The following is a 22,500-nucleotide window of genomic DNA, read 5'->3' as shown; positions in this document are numbered from 1 at the left end:
GTTTACAGCTGACAGACCGGAGTGGACCTGAATGGACCTGAATGGACCTGATAGACCCGAGTGGACCTGAATGGACCTGATTGACCCGAGTGGACCTGAATGGACCTGATTGACCCGAGTGGACCTGAATGGACCTGATAGACCCGAGTGGACCTGAATGGACCTGATTGACCCGAGTGGACCTGAATGGACCTGATTGACCCGAGTGGACCTGAATGGACCTGATTGACCCGAGTGGACCTGAATGGACCTGACCACGGCTCTGCATGGCCTAGCCTATTTAAGCTAATAAGGTGAATTTATTGACTTATAGATGGCCTAGCAAACCTATTAAGAACTATTCATTAACCAGAATAGCAACTTGGCTGATTAACATATTTTTTTGTCCCTCGGGTGAAATCAGGTCTGGTAGGGTCCGGGGTCACCCTTTTTTTTTTTTTATATGATCGGGTCCATTCGGATCCGAGTCTGATTGTCCTCGTGTCCGGGTCCAACTTTTTGGTCCCCAAGAAGACAGTGTGTACTGTGTCCACTCACTTGTTCGCTGGTGTGGCGGGAGTCCTTTGAACTCCAGTTCTGTGGAGAGAGAGAGAGAGAGAGGTGAGGGTGAGGGTGAGGGAGAGGGTGAGTGATACTGAGGGAGAACCAAAAATAACATAAAGACCCCTGTTCCCTTAGAGTAGTGGATCAGAAAACTAACAGGACCCCCTGCTAGCATATAGCCTGTTAGCTACAGTAAGATCCCGTTATATACCATTAGTAGCCTATATGTTTGAAACTAACAGGAGCCCCTGCTAGCATATAGCCTGTTAGCTACAGTAAGATCCTGTTATATACCATTAGTAGCCTATATGTTTGAAACTAACAGGAGCCCCTGTCTACAGTGGCTAATAGCAGCGGCTGAATTGAGAAGCTAGAACGATTCCTTGTGACTTAGTAGCATTAGTCTAAGCCCTGATAGTTTACAGTAGGCAAGAGGCATGAAGCTAGCATTTTTAGCTAAACCTGTTAGCTAACGGCAGTAGGTGAGAAGAACCTAGCATGACCCCTTAGCTATGTAATAGCAGCACAAACTACTGTATACGCAGTACAAATACATGTAGAAGAAGAGCACAGCTAGCTTATAGCAACTGAAAGAATGGATATCTGTTACCTAAAATAACCAATAAAGCACCAAAATGGGACATTAAAGCAGCGCAAAAAAAAAAGTCACAGACATAGTTTGTAGCTTCTAAAAAAAAGGCTACACCCATAATCAGCTTTTCAACAGCAGCAGGTGTAGGTCAAGCCCCAGGCTTTTCAACAGCAGCAGGTGTGGGTCAAGCCCCAGGCTTTTCAACAGCAGCAGGTGTGGGTCAAGCCCCAGGCTTTTCAACAGCAGCAGGTGTGCGTCAAGCCCCAGGCTTTTCAACAGCAGCAGGTGTGCGTCAAGCCCCAGCTAAGTGCACATGGAGCTACAATGCTTAGACATTACACACACACACACACACATGCATGTGCGCACACACGCAGGCACACACACAAACACACAACGGAAAGGGTCACAAAAGCAGAGGAACATAGTGATTAAATAAAAGTAATAATACTGGTCTACTAGAAGACGTGGAGACAGGAAGAGGGGGAGAGTTACTATCTTCTAGACAGGCAGAGGTAAAGGTGACAGGAGACAGGAAGAGGGGGAGAGTTACTATCTTCTAGAGGTAAAGGTGACAGGAGACAGGAAGAGGAGGAGCGTTACTATCTTCTAGACAGGCAGAGGTAAAGGTGACAGGAGACAGGAAGAGGGGGAGAGTTACTATCTTCTAGAGGTAAAGGTGACAGGAGACAGGAAGAGGGGGAGAGTTATTATCTTCTAGACAGGCAGAGGTAAAGGTGACAGGAGACAGGAAGAGGAGGAGCGTTACTATCTTCTAGACAGGCAGAGGTAAAGGTGACAGGAGACAGGAAGAGGGGGAGAGTTATTATCTTCTAGAGGTAAAGGTGACAGGAGACAGGAAGAGGGGGAGAGTTACTATCTTCTAGAGGTAAAGGGGACAGGAGACAGGAAGAGGGGGAGAGTTACTATCTTCTAGAGGTAAAGGTGACAGGAGACAGGAAGAGGGGGAGAGTTACTATCTTCTAGAGGTAAAGGGGACAGGAGACAGGAAGAGGAGGAGAGTTACTATCTTCTAGAGGTAAAGGTGACAGGAGACAGGAAGAGGAGGAGAGTTACTATCTTCTAGACAGGCAGAGGTAAAGGTGACAGGAGACAGGAAGAGGAGGAGAGTTACTATCTTCTAGACAGGCAGAGGTAAAGGTGACAGGAGACAGGAAGAGGAGGAGAGTTACTATCTTCTAGAGGTAAAGGTGACAGGAGACAGGAAGAGGGGGAGAGTTACTATCTTCTAGAGGTAAAGGTGACAGGAGACAGGAAGAGGGGGAGAGTTACTATCTTCTAGAGGTAAAGGTGACAGGAGACAGGAAGAGGGGGAGAGTTATTATCTTCTAGACAGGCAGAGGTAAAGGTGACAGGAGACAGGAAGAGGAGGAGCGTTACTATCTTCTAGACAGGCAGAGGTAAAGGTGACAGGAGACAGGAAGAGGGGGAGAGTTACTATCTTCTAGACAGGCAGAGGTAAAGGTGACAGGAGACAGGAAGAGGGGGAGAGTTACTATCTTCTAGAGGTAAAGGTGACAGGAGACAGGAAGAGGGGGAGAGTTACTATCTTCTAGAGGTAAAGGTGACAGGAGACAGGAAGAGGGGGAGAGTTACTATCTTCTAGAGGTAAAGGTGACAGGAGACAGGAAGAGGAGGAGAGTTACTATCTTCTAGACAGGCAGAGGTAAAGGTGACAGGAGACAGGAAGAGGGGGAGAGTTACTATCTTCTAGAGGTAAAGGTGACAGGAGACAGGAAGAGGGGGAGAGTTACTATCTTCTAGAGGTAAAGGTGACAGGAGACAGGAAGAGGGGGAGAGTTACTATCTTCTAGAGGTAAAGGTGACAGGAGACAGGAAGAGGGGGAGAGTTACTATCTTCTAGAGGTAAAGGTGACAGGAGACAGGAAGAGGGGGAGAGTTACTATCTTCTAGACAGGCAGAGGTAAAGGTGACAGGAAGAGGGGGAGAGTTACTATCTTCTAGAGGTAAAGGTGACAGGAGACAGGAAGAGGAGGAGCGTTACTATCTTCTAGACAGGCAGAGGTAAAGGTGACAGGAGACAGGAAGAGGAGGAGAGTTACTATCTTCTAGAGGTAAAGGTGACAGGAGACAGGAAGAGGGGGAGAGTTACTATCTTCTAGAGGTAAAGGTGACAGGAGACAGGAAGAGGGGGAGAGTTACTATCTTCTAGGGGTAAAGGTGACAGGAGACAGGAAGAGGGGGAGAGTTACTATATTCTAGAGGTAAAGGTGACAGGAGACAGGAAGAGGGGGAGAGTTACTATCTTCTAGAGGTAAAGGTGACAGGAGACAGGAAGAGGGGGAGAGTTACTATCTTCTAGAGGTAAAGGTGACAGGAGACAGGACGAGGGGGGAGAGTTACTATCTTCTAGAGGTAAAGGTGACAGGAGACAGGAAGAGGGGGAGAGTTACTATCTTCTAGACAGGCAGAGGTAAAGGTGACAGGAGACAGGAAGAGGGGGAGAGTTACTATCTTCTAGAGGTAAAGGTGACAGGAGACAGAAAGAGGGGGAGAGTTACTATCTTCTAGAGGTAAAGGTGACAGGAGACAGGAAGAGGGGGAGAGTTACTATCTTCTAGAGGTAAAGGTGACAGGAGACAGGAAGAGGGGGAGAGTTACTATCTTCTAGAGGTAAAGGTGACAGGAGACAGGAAGAGGGGGAGAGTTACTATCTTCTAGAGGTAAAGGTGACAGGAGACAGGAAGAGGGGGAGAGTTACTATCTTCTAGAGGTAAAGGTGACAGGAGACAGGAAGAGGGGGAGAGTTACTATCTTCTAGAGGTAAAGGTGACAGGAGACAGGAAGAGGGGGAGAGTTACTATCTTCTAGAGGTAAAGGTGACAGGAGACAGGAAGAGGGGGATAGTTACTATCTTCTAGAGGTAAAGGTGACAGGAGACAGGAAGAGGGGGAGAGTTACTATCTTCTAGACAGGCAGAGGTAAAGGTGACAGGAGACAGAAACAGCAGACCTGAAGAGTTGAGTAGTAGTAGAGAGAGTCGTAGTGCAGTGCTATGAGAGAAAGTCACCCACTGGCTGTGGCAGTGAGGCTTTCTAACGCAGCAGAAAACGTGAGGCTTTTAACACCCATAAGAAGAGAAAGAAAGTTAGAAAGTGAGTGTAACACTTAAAGAAGTGTCATAAAGTTAGAGCCTGTTGGTAGTGAGGCTTCTAAACGCAGTGACAGAAGGAAGACTGAAGGTAGTGATGCTTCTAAACATAGTGACAGAAGGAAGACTGAAGGTAGTGATGCTTCTAAACATAGTGACAGAAGGAAGACTGAAGGTAGTGATGCTTCTAAACACAGTGACAGAAGGAAGACTGAAGGTAGTGATGCTTCTAAACACAGTGACAGAAGGAAGACTGAAGGTAGTGATGCTTCTAAACGCGGTGACAGAAGGAAGACTGAAGGTAGTGATGCTTCTAAACGCGGTGACAGAAGGAAGACTGACGGTAGTGATGCTTCTAAACACAGTGACAGAAGGAAGACTGAAGGTAGTGATGCTTCTAAACGCGGTGACAGAAGGAAGACTGAAGGTAGTGATGCTTCTAAACACGGTGACAGAAGGAAGACTGAAGGTAGTGATGCTTCTAAACGCGGTGACAGAAGGAAGACTGAAGGTAGTGATGCTTCTAAACGCGGTGACAGAAGGAAGACTGAAGGTAGTGATGCTTCTAAACGCGGTGACAGAAGGAAGACTGAAGGTAGTGATGCTTCTAAACACAGTGACAGAAGGAAGACTGAAGGTAGTGATGCTTCTAAACGCGGTGACAGAAGGAAGACTGAAGGTAGTGATGCTTCTAAACGCGGTGACAGAAGGAAGACTGAAGATAGTGACAGGATCCATAAAGTGGCAGAGAAACAGGAAGTAACAGAATTCAAACAGCTGGCAATCAGTGAGGAAGAATCTCTGAGGAATTCGGGTAGTAACCTGGCAGCAGCAGTAGCCTTGGAGTCCACTTCCTGTTCGGTTGCCTGCGGCATCGGTTCCTCGTCAAAGTCGTAAGAGAAGAGATGGAAGGGGGAGTGGGGGAGGTAGGGCATGCGTTCAGGGGAGAGGTGGTTGGTACCCCGCGTGATGATTTCATTGGTAGCAGGGACGGTGACAGAGGACTTACGCCTAGCGAGGAGGGCTGCCAGCTGAGAGGGCTGGGCCAAGGGGGAGGTGGCGGAGGAGATCGGAGGGGGGAGGAGGGGGAGGATGAGGGGGAGGATGAGGGGAGTTAGGGGGAGGTGGGGGAGGCGAGCAGAGGAGGAGGGAGAGGAGGAGGGGAGGATGAGGGGGAGTTAGGGGAGGTGGGGGAGGAGAGCAGAGGAGGAGGAGGGGGGAGGATGAGGGGGAGTTAGGGGGGCGGTGGGGGAGGAGAGCAGAGGAGGAGGAGGGGGAGTTAGGGGGAGGTGGGGAGGAGAGCAGAGGAGGAGGAGGGGGAGTTAGGGGGGAGGTGGGGGAGGAGAGCAGAGGAGGAGGAGGAGTTAGACAGCTCTTCTTTCTCTTCTCTTCCTCCTGCTCTCTCTCTTCTCTCTCTTCTCTCAAGGTGATGCAGATGGAGGAAGTGATAGAGTTGGTTCTGTGAACACTGGCTGCTGACTGGTTCTGTGTAGATCTTCTGGGAAGAGAGGGATGGATGGAAGAGAGGAGTGGATGAGGAGAGGAGAGGAGTGGGTGGAGGAGAGGGATGGATGGAAGAGAGGAGTGGATGGAGGAGAAGAGTGGGTGGAGGAGAGGAGTGGGTGGAGGAGAGGAGTGGGTGGAGGAGAAGAGTGGGTGGAGGAGAAGAGTGGGTGGAGGAGAGGAGTGGGTGGAGGAGAGGAGTGGGTGGAGGAGAGGAGTGGGTGGAGGAGAAGAGTGGGTGGAGGAGAGGAGTGGGTGGAGGAGAGGAGTGGGTGGAGGAGAGGGATGGATGGAAGAGAGGAGTGGATGGAGGAGAGGAGTGGGTGGAGGAGAGGAGTGGGTGGAGGAGAGGAGTGGATGGAGGAGAGGAGTGGATGGAGGAGAGGAGTGGGTGGAGGAGAGGAGTGGGTGGAGGAGAGGAGTGGGTGGAGGAGAGGAGTGGGTGGAGGAGAGGAGTGGATGGAGGAGAGGAGTGGGTGGAGGAGAGGAGTGGATGGAGGAGAGGAGTGGGAGAATGTGTAAAATGCGTTAATCACAGCACAATGATAATCTTCAGGTTAGAAGGAGCGGCAGGATTCTACATCCATCTAGAATTTGGGATCAATATGAGATAGGATTTTTTTAATGGCTTGGGGTTAGAGGAGGGAACCGAACACTAGTCTCAGTGGGCTAACACATTCTTAAGTCGCACAGACCAGGCAGGTTTGATACTCAGTTGGTAATTGTTCTATGACCATTTTAGAAAAAATGTAGGGAAATCTAGGTGTTGATGACCACCGTCTTCAAGAGAGCGAGAGTTGCACCCCTTCTCAAAAAACCAACACTCTCTGATGTCAACAACTACAGACCAGTATCCCTTCTTTCTTTTCTTTCCAAAACTATTGAGCGTGCCGTCTTTAGCCAACTCTCTTGCTATCTTGCTATTTCAGGACTGGTCATTCAACTGAGACTGCTCTTCTCTGTGTCACGGAGGCTCTCCGCACTGCTAAAGCTAACTCTCTCTCCTCTGCTCTTGTCCTTCTAGACCTGTCTGCTGCCTTTGATACTGTGAACCATCAGATCCTCCTCTCCACCCTCTCCGAGCTGGGCATCTCCGGCGCGGCTCACTCTTGGATTGCGTCCTACCTGACCGGTCGCTCCTACCAAGTGGCATGGCGAGAAGCTGTCTCCGCACCACGTGCTCTCACCACTGGTGTCCCCCAGGGCTCAGTTCTAGGCCCTCTCCTATTCTCGCTATACACCAAGTCACTTGGCTCTGTCATATCCTCACATGGCCTCTCCTATCATTGCTACGCTGACGATACACAACTAATCTTCTCCTTTCCCCCTTCTGATAACCAGGTGGCGAATCGCATCTCTGCATGTCTGGCAGACATATCAGTATGGATGACGGATCACCACCTCAAGCTGAACCTTGGCAAGACAGAGCTGCTCTTCCTCCCGGGGAAAGGACTGCCCCGTTCCATGATCTCGCCATCACGGTTGACAACTCCGTTGTGTCCTCCTCCCAGAGTGCGAAGAGCCTTGGCGTGACCCTGGACAATACCCTGTCGTTCTCCGCTAACATCAAGGCGGTGACCCGATCCTGCAGGTTCATGCTCTACAACATTCGGAGAGTACGACCCTGCCTTACACAGGAAGCGGCACAGGTCCTAATCCAGGCACTTGTCATCTCCCGTCTGGATTACTGCAACTCGCTGTTGACTGGGCTCCCTGCCTGTGCCATTAAACCCCTACAACTCATCCAGAATGCCGCAGCCCGTCTGGTGTTCAACCTTCCCAAGTTCTCTCACGTCACCCCGCCTCCTCCGCACACTCCACTGGCTTCCAGTTGAAGCTCGCATCTGTTACAAGACCATGGTGCTTGCCTATGGAGCTGTGAGGGGAAACGGCACCTCCGTACCTTCAGGCTCTGATCAGTCCCTACACCCAAACGAGGGCATTGCGTTCATCCACCTCTGGCCTGCTGGCTCCCTTCCTCTGCGGAAGCATAGTTCCCGCTCAGCCCAGTCAAAACTGTTCGCTGCTCTGGCACCCCAATGGTGGAACAAGCTCCCTCACGACGCCAGGTCAGCGGAGTCACTCACCACCTTCCGGAGACATTTGAAACCCCACCTCTTTAAGGAATACCTGGGATAGGATAAAGTAATCCTTCTACCAAATTGACCAGTGTTACCTAGAGTTGATTTTCCAGTGTAACATGTCTAGTGTTGATTTAGGTGTTAAATGAACTCTGTAAGTGTTAAATTAACAGTCAGTGGTATAAATAAACCCCCGGTGTTGGTGTTAATAACCAGTGTTGAACCAAAACCACGCCCATCATTATCATATTTCCCAGCATGCTCTACTGCAGGTTGATTTTTATTAGTGTTTGTTTCAACATCTAAAGTGCATTGGGAAAGTCTTCAGACCCCTTGACTTTTTCAACATTTTGTTACATTACAGCCTTATTCTAAAATTGATTAAATTAATTGTGTTCCTCATCAATTAACACAATACCCCATAATGACAAAGCGAAAACAGTTTTTTTTAAATGTTTGCTCATTTATTATAAATAAAAAACAGAAATACCTTATTTATGTAAGTATTCAGATCCTTTGCTATGAGACTCGAAATTGAGCTCAGGTGCATCCTGTTTCCATTAATCATCCTTGAGATGTTTCTACAACTATATAGTTTCTACAAATTCAATTGATTGGACATGATTTGGAAAGGCAGACACCTGTCTATATAAGGTCCCACAGTTGACAGTGCATGTCAGAGCAAAAACCAAGCCATGAGGTCGAAGGAATTGTCCTTAGAGCTCCGAGAAAGGATTATGTCGTGGCACAGATCTGGGGAAGGGTACCAAAACATTTCTGTAGCATTGAAGGTCCCCAAGAACACAGTTGCCTCCATCATTCTTAAATGGAAGAAGTTTGGGACCACCAAGCTGGCTGCCTGGCCAAACTGAGCAATCAGGGGAGAAGGGCCTTGGTCAGGGAGGTGACCAAGAACTCTGACAGAGATCCAGAGTTCCTCTGTGGAGATGGGAAAACCTTCCAGAAGGAAAACCATCTCTGCAGCACTCCACCAATCAGGCCTTTATGGTAGAGTGGTCAGAAGGAAGCCACTCCTCAGTAAAAGGCACATGACAGCCTGCATGGAGTTTGCCAAAAGGCACCTAAAGGACTCTCAGACCACGAGAAACAAGATTCTCTGGTCTGATGAAACCAAGATTGAACTCTTTGGCCTGAATGCCAAGCGTCATGTCTGGAGGAACCTGGCGCCATCCCTATGGTGAAGCATGGTGGTGGCAGCATCATGCTGGGGGGATCTTTTTCAGCGGCAGGCACTGGGAGAGTAGTCAGGATCGAGGGAAAGATGAACGGCGTAAAGTACAGAGAGATCCTTGATGAAAACCTGCTCCAAAGCGCTCAGGACCTCAGACTGGGGCGAAGGTTCACCTTCCAACAGGACAACGACCCTAAGCACACAGCCAAGACAATGCAGGAGTGGCTTCGGGACAAGTCTCTGAATGTCCTTGAGTGGCCCAGCCAGAGCCCGGACTTGAACCCGATCGAACATCTCTGGAGAGAGCTGAAAATAGCTGTGCAGCGACGCTCCCCATCCAACCTGACAGAGCTTGAGAGGATCTGCAGAGAAGAATGGGAGAAATTTCCCAAATACAGGTGTGCCAAGCTTGTAGCGTCATACCCAAGAAGAGTCGAGGCTGTAATCGCTGCCAAAGGTGCTTCAACAAAGTACTGAGTAAAGGGTCTGAATACTTATGTAAATGTGCTAGTTTATTTTTATTTGTAATACATTTGCAAAATGTTCTAAAAACCTGTTTTTGCTTTGTCACTGTGGGGGTATTATGGGTAGATTGATGAGGGAGGGGAAAACGACTTAATCAATTTTAGAATAAGGCTGTAACGTAACAAAATGTGGAAAAAGTAAAGGGTTCTGAATGCACTGTATGTTTCATTAATCCCTTGATTTATTCCACATTTTGTTCCTGAATTCAAAATGGATTAAACATATTTTTTCATCACCCATCTACCTATACCCCGTAATGACAAAGTGAAAACATGTTTTTAGAATTTTTTGCCAATCTATTGAAAATTAAATAGATATCTAATTTACATAGGTATTCACACCCCTGAGTCAATACATGTTAGAATCACCTAAGGCCTTATGAAATACGTGTTGAGTTAAATATTTTAATTTAAATGATAACATATTTGTTTAGGATCTCACTTGGTGAAGGCCACAGGACAGAAAATGGATGAATGCAACAACCATGTCCCTGTCACTAACAAATACAGTCATGGGTGGTAACTCTACAATTCACTCGAAAGGCAAGGCACTCTGGGAAATATGCAGACGACACACAACTAATCTTCTCCTTTCCCCCTTCTGATAACCAGGTGGCAAATCGCATCTCTGCATGTCTGGCAGACATATCAGTGTGGATGACGGATCACCACCTCAAGCTGAACCTCGGCAAGACGGAGCTGCTCTTCCTCCCGGGGAAGGACTGCCCGTTCCATGATCTCGCCATCACGGTTGACAACTCCGTTGTGTCCTCCCAGAGTGCGAAGAGCCTTGGCGTGACCCTGGACAACACCCTGTCGTTCTCCGCTAACATCAAGGTGGTGACCCGACCCTGTAGGTTCATGCTCTACAACATTCGGAGAGTACGACCCTGCCTTACACAGGAAGCGGCACAGGTCCTAATCCAGGCACTCGTCATCTCCTGTCTGGATTACTGCAACTCGCTGTTGGCTGGGCTCCCTGCCTGTGCCATTAAACCCCTACAACTCATCCAGAATGCTGCAGCCCGTCTTGTGTTCAACCTTCCCAAGTTCTCTCACGTCACCCCGCTCCTCCGCACACTCCACTGGCTTCCAGTTGAAGCTCGCATCTGCTACAAGACCATGGTGCTTGCCATGGAGCTGTGAGGGGAACGGCACCTCCGTACCTTCAGGCTCTGATCAGTCCCTACACCCAAACGAGGGCATTGCATTCATCCACATCTGGCCTGCTGGCCCCCCTACCTCTGCGGAAGTACAGTTCCCGCTCAGCCCAGTCAAAATTGTTCGCTGCTCTGGCACCCCAATGGTGGAACAAGCTCCCTCACGACGCCAGGACAGCGGAGTCACTCACCACCTTCCGGAGACACTTGAAACCCCACCTCTTTAAGGAATACCTGGGATAGGATAAAGTAATCCTTCTACTCCCCCCTTACCCCACCCCCCCAAAAAAATGTTTTATTGTAAAGTGGTTATCCCACTGGCTATAAGGTGAATGCACCAATTTGTAAGTCGCTCTGGATAAGAGTGTCTGCTAAATGACGTAAATGTAAAAATTGACATATACTATTTACTATTTCTTTAGCAATAATTTTGCCAGGACTGTCTGGGAGTGGTCTGAGTGGGGAGGGGAAAACTGAAAACTGGCTGTTATTGGCAGAGAGGTTTGGAACTCTCTTTGTTATTGGTCTATTAACCGATTTACCACATGGTGATGTCACCAGGCAAGCCGAAACTCCTGCCCAAACCTGCTGATTAGAAAGTCCTGTGTTAGATAGAATTTTCAACCAGCAACTATCAGGAAATAACACAGATTTTTTATTTATTTTTTAATCAACATTTTACAGTGTTAGTTTGTACAATTTGATACAAAACACAGGATAAAAATAATTTTGACTGCACTGGGCCTTTAATTAACACGTGAGTTCTAGCTCTAATCTGACTTTAGGTCAGCTGTAAATGGATGTTGAACAGTAAAAACCGATTAGCTCTGTTCCAGTTGGTCTGTTCTCAGAGTACGAAATCTGATCTAGAATCAGATCCGCCCTGTCCATGTAATCTTCTTCACTATGACGACTAGATCGGCACTCCTACTCTGAGACGCTTAATGAATACGGGCCCTGGTGTGTGTGTGTTGGCCTAGTGTGTGTGTGTGTGTGTGTGTGTCTCTATGTGTGTGTGTCTCTGTGTGTGTTGGCCTAGTGTGTGTGTGTGTGTGTGTGTCTCTATGTGTGTGTGTCTCTGTGTGTGTTGGCCTAGTGTGTGTGTGTGTGTGTGTGTTGGCCTAGTGTGTGTGTGTGTGTGTGTGTGTTTGTGTGTGTGTGTGTGTGTGTGTGTGTGTGTGTGTGTCTCTCTATGTGTGTGTCTCTATGTGTGTGTGTGTCTCTGTGTGTGTGTGTCTGTGTGTGTGTGAGTTTATGTGTGTGTGTGTGTGTGTGTGTGTGTTGGCCTAGTGTGTGTGTGTGTGTGTGTGTGTGTGTGTGTGTCTCTCTTTGTGTGTGTCTCTATGTGTGTGTGTCTGTGTGTGTGTGAGTTTATGTGTGTGTGTGTGTGTGTGTGTGTGTGTGTGTGTGTGTGTGTGTTGGCCTAGTGTGTGTGTGTGTGTGTGTGTGTGTGTGTGTGTCTCTCTCTTTGTGTGTGTCTCTATGTGTGTGTGTGTCTCTGTGTGTGTGTGTCTGTGTGTGTGTGAGTTTATGTGTGTGTGTGTGTGTGTGTGTGTGTGTGTGTGTGTGTGTGTGTGTGTGTGAGAGAGAGAGAGAGAGACACACACACACATAAATACACCTACAATGCCTTCAGAAAGTATTCAGACCTCCTTACTTATCCCACATTTTGATGATGATGTGTTTCAGCCTGAATTCAAAATGGATTTAATAGATACTTTTTTCTCACTCATCTACACACAATACACCATAATGACAAATTATAAACATGTCCCAAATACATATTTGTAGACATTTTCGCAAATGTATTGAAAATGAAATACAGAAATATCTCATTTACATAAGTATTCACACCCCGGATTCAATACATGTTAGAATCACCTTTGGCAGCGATTACAGCTGTGAGTCTTTCTGGTTAAGTCTCTAAGAACTTTGCACACCTGGATTGTACAATATTTGCACACACACACACACAAAAAAAAACATATTTGCACAATATTATTTAAAAAAATATTCAAGCTCTATCGAGTTGGTTGTTGATCATTGCTAGACAGCCATGTTCAAGTTTTGCCATAGATTGAAGCCGATTTAAGTCAAAACTGTAACTAGGTCACTCAGGAGCATTCAAGGTCATCTCGGTAAGCAACTCCAATATATATTTGGCCTTGTGTTTTAGGTTATTGTCCTGCTGAAAGGTGAATTCCTCTCCCAGTGTCTGGTTGAAAGCAGACTGAACCAGGTTTTCCTCTAGGATTTTGCCTGCGCTTAGCTCTATTGCGTTTCTATTTTATCCTGAAAATCTCTCTAGTCCTTGCCGATGACAAGCATACCCATAACATGATGCAGCCACCACCATGCTTGACACTATGAAGAGCAGTACTCAGTGATGTGTTGTGTTGGATTTGCCCCAAACATAACGCTTCGTATTCAGGACATTAAGTTAATTTATTTTCCACAATTTCTCCGTTTTAATTTGGCGCCTTAATGCAAACAGGATGCATGTTTTGGAATATTTTTATTCTGTACAGGCTTCCTTCTTTTCACTCTGTCAATTAGGTTAGTATTGTGGAGTAACTACAATGTTGTTGATCCATTCTCAGTTTTCTCCTATCACAGCCGTTAAACTCTGCAACTGTTTTAAAGTCGCCATTGGCCTCATGGTGAAATAATTCCTTCCTCTCTGGCAACTGAGTTAGGAAGGACACCTGTATCTTTATATTGACTGGGTGTATTGATACACCATCCAAAGTGTAACTAATAACTTCACCTTGCTAAAAGGGACATTCAATGTCTGTTTTTTTTTTTTTTTTTACCCATTTACAAATAGGTGCCCTTCATTGCGAGGCATTGGGAAAAAAACCTCCCTGGTCTTTGTGATTGAATTTGTGTTTGAAATGCACTGCTCTACTGAGGGACCTTACAGATAATTGTAAGTGTAGGGTACAGAGATGAGGTAGTCATTCAAAAATCATGTTAAACACCATTATTGCACACAGAGTGAGTCCATCCAACTTATTATGTGACTTGTTAAGCACATTTTTACTACTGAACTTATTTAGGCTTGCCATAACAAAGGGGTTGAATACTTATTGACTCAAGACATTTTAGCTTTTAATTTTTTACTAATTTGTAACCACATTTCACTGACATTATGAGGTATTGTGTGTAGGCCAGTGACACAAGAATCTCAATTTAATCCATTTTAAATTCAGGCTTTAACACAACAAAATGTGAAAAAAGTAAAGGGGTGTGAAAACTTTCTAAAGGCAATATACAAACAGAATACACAGAATACAATATCATAACAGTAAACATAAAGATCTATCCCATTCTTCAACTATAGACTGATTAGAGAGTACAGGCTGATTAGAGATTATAGGCTGATTAGAGAGTACAGGCTGATATAGTGTACAGGCTGATTCGAGAGTTTAGGCTGATTAGAGATTATAGGCTGATTAGAGAGTACAGGCTGATTAGAGAGTAGAGTCTGATTAGAGATTATAGGCTGATTAGAGAGTACAGGCTGATTAGAGAGTACAGGCTGATTAGAGAGTAGAGTCTGATTAGAGATTATAGGCTGATTAGAGAGTACAGGCTGATTAGAGAGTACAGTCTGTGTCAAGGCTGAGGTGTATGTGGTGTGGGAGTCAGGCGCAGGACACCGAAGCTAGTCCAACAAAGTTTACTGGTGAAAAATACAAGGCAAAGATACAGTAAACGGCCTCAAGAAAAACAGAGGCGAGCTATACGCAAACTATGCGTAAAACAATAAACAATGAAACAGATACAAAACACGCAGCACTACGGACAGGCGAAAAACAACACACAACCTAACCAATACAACACAGGCAACTTATAGAACACGTAATCAGACACAAACGGACACAGGTGTGACAGACAGACAAAAGCAATCACACATAGAAACATTCAACGGTGGCAGCTAGTACTCCGGGGACGACGAACGCCGAAGCCTGCCCGAACTAGGAGGAGGAGCAGCCTCGGCAGAATCCGTGACAGTCTGATTAGAGATTATAGGCTGATTAGAGAGTATAGGCTGATTAGAGATTATAGGCTGATTAGTTTGTCCGTTTTGTTGGCGAGTGAAAGCACGTTGGAGAGGAACAAGCCAGGAAGCGAAGCAAGGAGGCCCCGTTTCCTAAAGCGCACAAAAGCACCGGCATTCCTCCCCCTTCTCTTCTGGTGTACAGCTCCGTAGTCCTGTATAGTAGACCGACTCCTAGTCGTGGACGGTGTCCTTTCATAATATTTTGGTGCATGAGGACAGAATTTCAGGGCAATGTGGCAATGTGTCCCTATTGGCTACAGAGACAGAATGTTTGCTGTAACGAGTGGGACTGGGCACTGAAGGCAGGAGAAGACAGCCTAAACCAGTGGGGCCAAGTGGACAGAGTAAGTGTGAGGAGAGGAAGGTGAGAGAGAGGAGAGGAGAGAGTCAGGAGAGGAAGGTGAGAGAGGGGAGAGGAAGGTGAGAGAGTGTGGAGAGGAAGGTGAGAGAGGAGAGAAAGGTGAGAGAGAGAAGAGAGGAAGGTGAGAGATTGCGGAGAGGAAGATGAGATAGTGAGGAGACGAAGGTGAGAGAGAGAGAGGAGAGGAAGGTGAGAGAGAGAGAGGAGAGGAAGGTGAGAGAGAGAGAGGAGAGGAAGAAGAGAGAGAGAGGAGAGGAAGGTGAGAGAGAGAGGAGAGGAAGGTGAGAGAGGGAGGAGAGGAAGCTGAAAGAGAGGAGAGGAAGCTGAAAGAGAGGAGAGGAAGGTGAGAGGGAGGAGAGGAAGGTATGAGAGAGGAGAGGAAGGTGAGAGAGAGGAGAGGAATGTGAGAGAGGGAGGAGAGAGAGAGGAGAGGAGAGGAAGATGAGAGAGAGAAGAGAGGAAGGTGAGAGATTGCGGAGAGGAAGATGAGATAGTGAGGAGACGGTGAGAGAGAGAGGAGAGGAAGGTGAGAGAGAGAGAGGAGAGGAAGGTGAGAGAGAGAGAGGAGAGGAAGGTGAGAGAGTGAGGAAAGGAAGGTCAGAGAGAGGAGAGGAATGTGAGAGAGGGAGGAGAGGAAGGTGAGAGAGAGAGGAGAGGAAGGTGAGAGAGAGAGAGGAGAGGAAGGTGAGAGAGAGAGAGGAGAGGAAGGTGAGAGAGAGGAGAGGAAGGTGAGAGACAGGAGAGGAAGGTGAGAGAGGGAGGAGAGGAAGCTGAAAAAGAGGAGAGGAAGGTATGAGAGAGGAGAGGAATGTGAGAGAGGGAGGAGAGGAATGTGAGAGAGGGAGGAGAGGAGAGAGAGAGGAGAGGAGAGAAAGGTGAGAGAGTGAGGAGAAGATGAGAGAGAGAGGAGAAGAAGGTGAGAGATTGAGGAGAGCAAGGTGAGAGTGAGGAGAGGAAGGTGAGAGAGAGAGAGAGAGAGGAGAGGAAGGTGAGAGAGAGGAAGATGAGAGAGGTAGGAGAGGAAGGTGAGCGAGTGAGGAGAGGAAGATGAAAGAGAGAGAGGAGAGGAAGGTGAGAGAGTGAGGAGAGGAAGGTGAGAGAGAGAGGAGAGGAAGGTGAGAGAGGGAGAAGAGGAAGGTAAGAGAGAGAGGAAAGGAGAGGAGGGTGAGAGAGAGGAGAGGAGAGAGGGAGGAGAGGAAGATGAGAGTGAGGAGAGGCAGGTGAGAGAGAGAGAGAGAGGAGAGGAAGGTGAGAGAGAGGAGAGGAAGGTGAGAGAGGGAGGAGAGGAAGGTGAGCGAGTGAGGAGAGGAAGGTGAAAGAGAGAGGAGAGGAAGGTGAGAGAGTGAGGAGAGGAAGGTGAGAGAGGGAGGAGAGGAAGGTAAGAGGGAGAGGAAGGTGAGAGAGAGGATAGGAATGTGAGAGAGGGAGGAGAGAGAGAGGAGAGGAGAGGAGAGGAAGATGAGAGAGAGAAGAGAGGAAGGTGAGAGATTGCGGAGAGGAAGGTGAGAGAGAGAGAGGAGAGGAAGGTGAGAGAGAGAGAGGAAGGTGAGAGAGAGAGAGGAGAGGAAGGTGAGAGAGAGAGAGAGGAGAGGAAGGTGAGAGAGAGAGAGAGAGAGGAAGGTGAGAGAGAGAGAGGAAGGTGAGAGAGAGAGAGAGGAGAGGAAGGTGAGAGAGAGAGGAGAGGAAGATGAAAGAGAGAGGAGAGGAAGGTGAGAGAGTGAGGAGACAAAGGTGAGAGAGAGAGGAGAGGAAGGTGAGAGAGAGAGAGAGGAGAGGAAGGTGAGAGAGAGAGGAGAGGAAGGTGAGAGAGAGAGGAGAGGAAGGTGAGAGAGAGAGAGGAAGGTGAGAGAGAGAGAGAGAGGAGAGGAAGGTGAGAGAGAGAGGAGAGGAAGCTGAAAAAGAGGAGAGGAAGGTATGAGAGAGGAGAGGAATGTGAGAGAGGGAGGAGAGGAATGTGAGAGAGGGAGGAGAGGAGAGAGAGAGGAGAGGAGAGAAAGGTGAGAGAGTGAGGAGAAGATGAGAGAGAGAGGAGAAGAAGGTGAGAGATTGAGGAGAGCAAAGGTGAGAGTGAGAGAGGAAGGTGAGAGAGAGAGAGAGAGAGGAGAGGAAGGTGAGAGAGAGGAAGATGAGAGAGGTAGGAGAGGAAGGTGAGCGAGTGAGGAGAGGAAGATGAGAGAGAGAGAGAGAGAGAGGAGAGGAAGGTGAGAGAGAGAGAGGAAGGTGAGAGAGAGAGAGGAGAGGAAGGTGAGAGAGAGAGGAGAGGAAGATGAAAGAGAGAGAGGAGAGGAAGGTGAGAGAGTGAGGAGACAAAGGTGAGAGAGAGAGGAGAGGAAGGTGAGAGAGAGAGAGAGGAGAGGAAGGTGAGAGAGAGAGGAGAGGAAGGTGAGAGAGAGAGAGGAGAGGAAGGTGAGAGAGAGAGAGGAAGGTGAGAGAGAGAGAGAGAGGAGAGGAAGGTGAGAGAGAGAGGAGAGGAAGCTGAAAAAGAGGAGAGGAAGGTATGAGAGAGGAGAGGAATGTGAGAGAGGTAGGAGGGGAAGGTGAGCGAGTGAGGAGAGGAAAATGAAAGAGAGAGAGGAGAGGAAGGTGAGAGAGTGAGGAGAGGAAGGTGAGAGAGAGAGGAGGGGAAGGTGAGAGAGAGAGGAAAGGAGAGGAGGGTGAGAGAGAGAGGAGAGGAGAGAGGGAGGAGAGGAAGATGAGAGTGAGGAGAGGAAGGTGAGAGAGAGAGGAGAGGAAGGTGAGAGAGAGAGGAGAGGAAGGTGAGAGAGGGAGGAGAGGAAGCTGAAAAAGAGGAGAGGAAGGTATGAGAGAGGAGAGGAAAGTGAGAGAGGGAGGAGAGGAATGTGAGAGAGGGAGGAGAGGAGAGAGAGAGGAGAGGAGAGAAAGGTGAGAGAGTGAGGAGAAGATGAGAGAGAGAGGAGAAGAAGGTGAGAGATTGAGGAGAGCAAGGTGAGAGTGAGGAGAGGAAGGTGAGAGAGAGAGAGAGAGGAGAGGAAGGTGAGAGAGAGGAAGGTGAGAGAGGTAGGAGAGGAAGGTGAGCGAGTGAGGAGAGGAAGATGAAAGAGATAGAGGAGAGGAAGGTGAGAGAGTGAGGAGAGGAAGGTGAGAGAGAGAGGAGGGGAAGGTGAGAGAGAGAGGAAAGGAGAGGAGGGTGAGAGAGAGAGGAGAGGAGAGAGGGAGGAGAGGAAGATGAGAGTGCGGAGAGGAAGGTGAGAGAGAGAGAGAGAGAGAGAGAGAGAGAGAGAGAGGAGAGGAAGGTGAGAGAGAGGAGAGGAAGGTGAGAGAGGGAGGAGAGGAAGGTGAGCGAGTGAGGAGAGGAAGGTGAAAGAGTGAGGAGAGGAAGGTGAGAGAGGGAGGAGAGGAAGGTGAGAGAGGGAGGAGAGGAAGGTAAGAGAGAGAGGAGAGGAGAGGAGGGTGAGAGAGAGAGGAGAGGAGAGAGGGAGGAGAGGAAGGTGAGTGAGTGAGGAGAGGAAGGTGAGAGAGTGAGGAGAGGAAGGTGAGAGAGAGAGGAGGGTGAGAGAGAGAGGAGAAGAGAGAGGCAGGAGGTGATAGAGAGAGAGGAAGGTAGGAGAGTGAGGAGAGGAAGGGGTGAGAGAGAGAGAGAGAGAGAGAGAGAGAGAGAGAGAGAGAGAGAGAGAGAGAGAGAGAGAGAGAGAGAGAGAGAGGGAGAGGAAGGTGAGAGTGTGGAAAGGAAGGTGAGAGAGAGAGAGGGGGAGAGGAAGGTGAGAGTGAGGAGAGGAATGAGAGAGAGAGAGAGAGAGAGAGAGAGAGAGAGAGAGAGAGAGAGAGAGAGAGAGAGAGGAGAGGAAGGTGAGAGAGTGAGGAGAAGATGAGAGAGAGAGGAGAAGAAGGTGAGAGATTGAGGAGAGCAAGGTGAGAGTGAGGAGAGGAAGGTGAGAGAGAGAGAGAGAGGAGAGGAAGGTGAGAGAGAGGAAGGTGAGAGAGGTAGGAGAGGAAGGTGAGCGAGTGAGGAGAGGAAGATGAAAGAGAGAGAGGAGAGGAAGGTGAGAGAGTGAGGAGAGGAAGGTGAAAGAGAGAGGAGAGGAAGGTGAGAGAGGGAGAAGAGGAGAGGAGGGTGAGAGAGAGAGGAGAGAGGGAGGAGAGGAGAGGAAGGTGAGTGAGTGAGGAGAGGAAGGTGAGAGAGAGGATAGGAATGTGAGAGAAGGAGGAGAGAGAGAGGAGAGGAGAGGAGAGGAAGATGAGAGAGAGAAGAGAGGAAGGTGAGAGATTGCGGAGAGGAAGATGAGATAGTGAGGAGACGAAGGTGAGAGAGAGAGGAGAGGAAGGTGAGAGAGAGAGAGGAGAGGAAGGTGAGAGAGAGAGGAGAGGAAGGTGAGAGAGTGAGGAAAGGAAGGTCAGAGAGAGGAGAGGAATGTGAGAGAGGGAGGAGAGGAAGGTGAGAGAGAGAGGAGAGGAAGGTGAGAGAGAGAGGAGAGGAGGGTGAGAGAGAGAGGAGAAGAGAGAGGCAGGAGGTGATAGAGAGAGAGAGGAAGGTAGGAGAGTGAGGAGAGGAAGGGGTGAGAGAGAGAGAGAGAGAGAGAGAGAGGAGAGGAAGGTGAGAGAGAGGAGAGGAAGGTGAGAGAGGGAGGAGAGGAAGGTGAGCGAGTGAGGAGAGGAAGGTGAAAGAGAGAGGAGAGGAAGGTGAGAGAGTGAGGAGAGGAAGGTGAGAGAGGGAGGAGAGGAAGGTAAGAGAGAGAGGAGAGGAGAGGAGGGTGGGAGAGAGAGGAGAGGAGAGAGGGAGGAGAGGAAGGTGAGAGAGTGAGGAGAGGAAGGTGAGAGAGAGGATAGGAATGTGAGAGAGGGAGGAGAGAGAGAGGAGAGGAGAGGAGAGGAAGATGAGAGAGAGAAGAGAGGAAGGTGAGAGATTGCGGAGAGGAAGATGAGATAGTGAGGAGACAAAGGTGAGAGAGAGAGAGAGGAGAGGAAGGTGAGAGAGAGAGGAGAGGAAGGTGAGAGAGAGAGAGGAGAGGAAGGTGAGAGAGAGAGAGGAGAGGAAGGTGAGAGAGAGAGGAGAGGAAGGTGAGAGAGAGAGGAGAGGAAGCTGAAAAAGAGGAGAGGAAGGTATGAGAGAGGAAAGGAATGTGAGAGAGGGAGGAGAGGAATGTGAGAGAGGGAGGAGAGGAGAGAGAGAGGAGAGGAGAGAAAGGTGAGTGAGTGAGGAGAAGATGAGAGAGAGAGGAGAAGAAGGTGAGAGATTGAGGAGAGCAAGGTGAGAGTGAGGAGAGGAAGGTGAGAGAGAGAGAGAGGAGAGGAAGGTGAGAGAGAGGAAGGTGAGAGAGGTAGGAGAGGAAGGTGAGCGAGTGAGGAGAGGAAGATGAAAGAGAGAGAGGAGAGGAAGGTGAGAGAGTGAGGAGAGGAAGGTGAGAGAGAGAGGAGGGGAAGGTGAGAGAGAGAGGAAAGGAGAGGAGGGTGAGAGAGAGAGGAGAGGAGAGAGGGAGGAGAGGAAGATGAGAGTGAGGAGAGGAAGGTGAGAGAGAGAGGAGAGGAAGGTGAGAGAGAGAGGAGAGGAAGGTGAGAGAGGGAGGAGAGGAAGCTGAAAAAGAGGAGAGGAAGGTATGAGAGTGGAGAGGAAAGTGAGAGAGGGAGGAGAGGAATGTGAGAGAGGGAGGAGAGGAGAGAGAGAGGAGAGGAGAGAAAGGTGAGAGAGTGAGGAGAAGATGAGAGAGAGAGAAGAAGGTGAGAGATTGAGGAGAGCAAGGTGAGAGTGAGGAGAGGAATGTGAGAGAGAGAGAGGAGAGGAAGGTGAGAGAGAGAGGAGGGTGAGAGAGAGAGGAGAAGAGAGAGGCAGGAGGTGATAGAGAGAGAGAGAGGAAGGTAGGAGAGTGAGGAGAGGAAGGGGTGAGAGAGAGAGAGAGAGAGAGGGGAGAGGAAGGTGAGAGTGTGGAAAGGAAGGTGAGAGAGAGAGAGGGGGAGAGGAAGGTGAGAGTGAGGAGAGGAATGAGAGAGAGAGAGAGAGAGAGAGAGAGAGAGAGAGAGAGAGAGAGAGAGAGAGAGAGAGAGAGAGAGAGAGAGAGAGAGAGAGAGAGAGAGAGAGAGAGAGGAGAGGAAGGTGAGAGAGTGAGGAGAAGATGAGAGAGAGAGGAGAAGAAGGTGAGAGATTGAGGAGAGCAAGGTGAGAGTGAGGAGAGGAAGGTGAGAGAGAGAGAGAGAGGAGAGGAAGGTGAGAGAGAGGAAGGTGAGAGAGGTAGGAGAGGAAGGTGAGCGAGTGAGGAGAGGAAGATGAAAGAGAGAGAGGAGAGGAAGGTGAGAGAGTGAGGAGAGGAAGGTAAGAGAGAGAGGAGAGGAAGGTGAGAGAGGGAGAAGAGGAGGGTGAGAGAGAGAGGAGAGAGGGAGGAGAGGAAGGTGAGTGAGTGAGGAGAGGAAGGTGAGAGAGAGGATAGGAATGTGAGAGAGGGAGGAGAGAGAGAGGAGAGGAGAGGAGAGGAAGATGAGAGAGAGAAGAGAGGAAGATGAGATAGTGAGGAGACGAAGGTGAGAGAGAGAGGAGAGGAAGGTGAGAGAGAGAGAGGAGAGGAAGGTGAGAGAGAGAGAGGAGAGGAAGGTGAGAGAGTGAGGAAAGGAAGGTCAGAGAGAGGAGAGGAATGTGAGAGAGGGAGGAGAGGAAGGTGAGAGAGAGAGGAGAGGAAGGTGAGAGAGAGAGGAGAGGAGGGTGAGAGAGAGGAGAAGAGAGAGGCAGGAGGTGATAGAGAGAGAGAGAGAGGAAGGTAGGAGAGTGAGGAGAGGAAGGGGTGAGAGAGAGAGAGAGAGAGAGAGAGAGAGAGAGAGAGAGAGAGAGAGGAAGGTGAGAGTGTGGAAAGGAAGGTGAGAGAGAGAGAGGGGGAGAGGAAGGTGAGAGTGAGGAGAGGAATGAGAGAGAGAGAGAGAGAGAGAGAGAGAGAGAGAGAGAGAGAGAGAGGAAGGTGAGAGAGGAGAGGAATATGAGAGAGGGAGGAGAGGAGAGAGAAAGGAGAGGAGATAAAGGTGAGAGAGTGAAGAGAAGGTGAGAGAGAGAGGAGAGGAAGGTGAGAGATTGAGGAGAGGAAGATGAGAGTGAGGAGAGGAATGTGAGAGAGAGAGAGAGAGAGAGAGAAAGAGAGAGAGAGAGAGAGGGGGGAGAGGAAGGTGAGAGAGAGGAGAGGAAGGAGAAAGAGAGAGGAGAGGAATGTGAGAGGGAGGAGAGGAATGTGAGAGAGAGAGGAGAGGAAGGTGAGAGAGTGAGGAGTGGAAGATGAGAGAGTGATGAGAGGAAGATGAGAGAGTGAAGAGAGGAAGATGAGAGATTGAAGAGAGGAAGGTGAGAGAGAGAGGAGAGGAAGGTGAGCGAGTGAGGAGAGGAAGGTGAAAGAGAGAGGAGAGGAAGGTGAGAGAG

At 48.9% G+C, this 22,500-nt stretch overlaps 1 protein-coding gene and 1 long non-coding RNA gene across 2 annotated transcripts in view; one reads left to right on the top strand and one right to left on the bottom strand.

The window, feature by feature from the left end:
• LOC121538524 (FH1/FH2 domain-containing protein 3) overlaps window positions 1-22,500 on the bottom strand; it is a 157,030-nt gene that overhangs the window by 48,992 nt on the left and 85,538 nt on the right. Inside the window, exon 11 of the mRNA XM_041846639.2 lies at window positions 538-576. Within this exon, the coding sequence (XP_041702573.2) occupies window positions 538-576 (39 nt within the window). The remainder of the gene's footprint in view (window positions 1-537; window positions 577-22,500) is intronic.
• Window positions 2,367-3,073, top strand: LOC123481841. Its single transcript, XR_006657389.1, has 3 exons — window positions 2,367-2,390; window positions 2,615-2,714; window positions 2,823-3,073. It is a non-coding gene; the product is annotated as an uncharacterized LOC123481841 (long non-coding RNA).

The sequence above is a fragment of the Coregonus clupeaformis genome, chromosome 24 (genome assembly GCF_020615455.1).
Source record: "Coregonus clupeaformis isolate EN_2021a chromosome 24, ASM2061545v1, whole genome shotgun sequence".
In the NCBI taxonomy this organism is placed as follows: Eukaryota; Metazoa; Chordata; class Actinopteri; order Salmoniformes; family Salmonidae; genus Coregonus; species Coregonus clupeaformis.
This window is presented reverse-complemented; position numbering and strand designations above follow the sequence as displayed.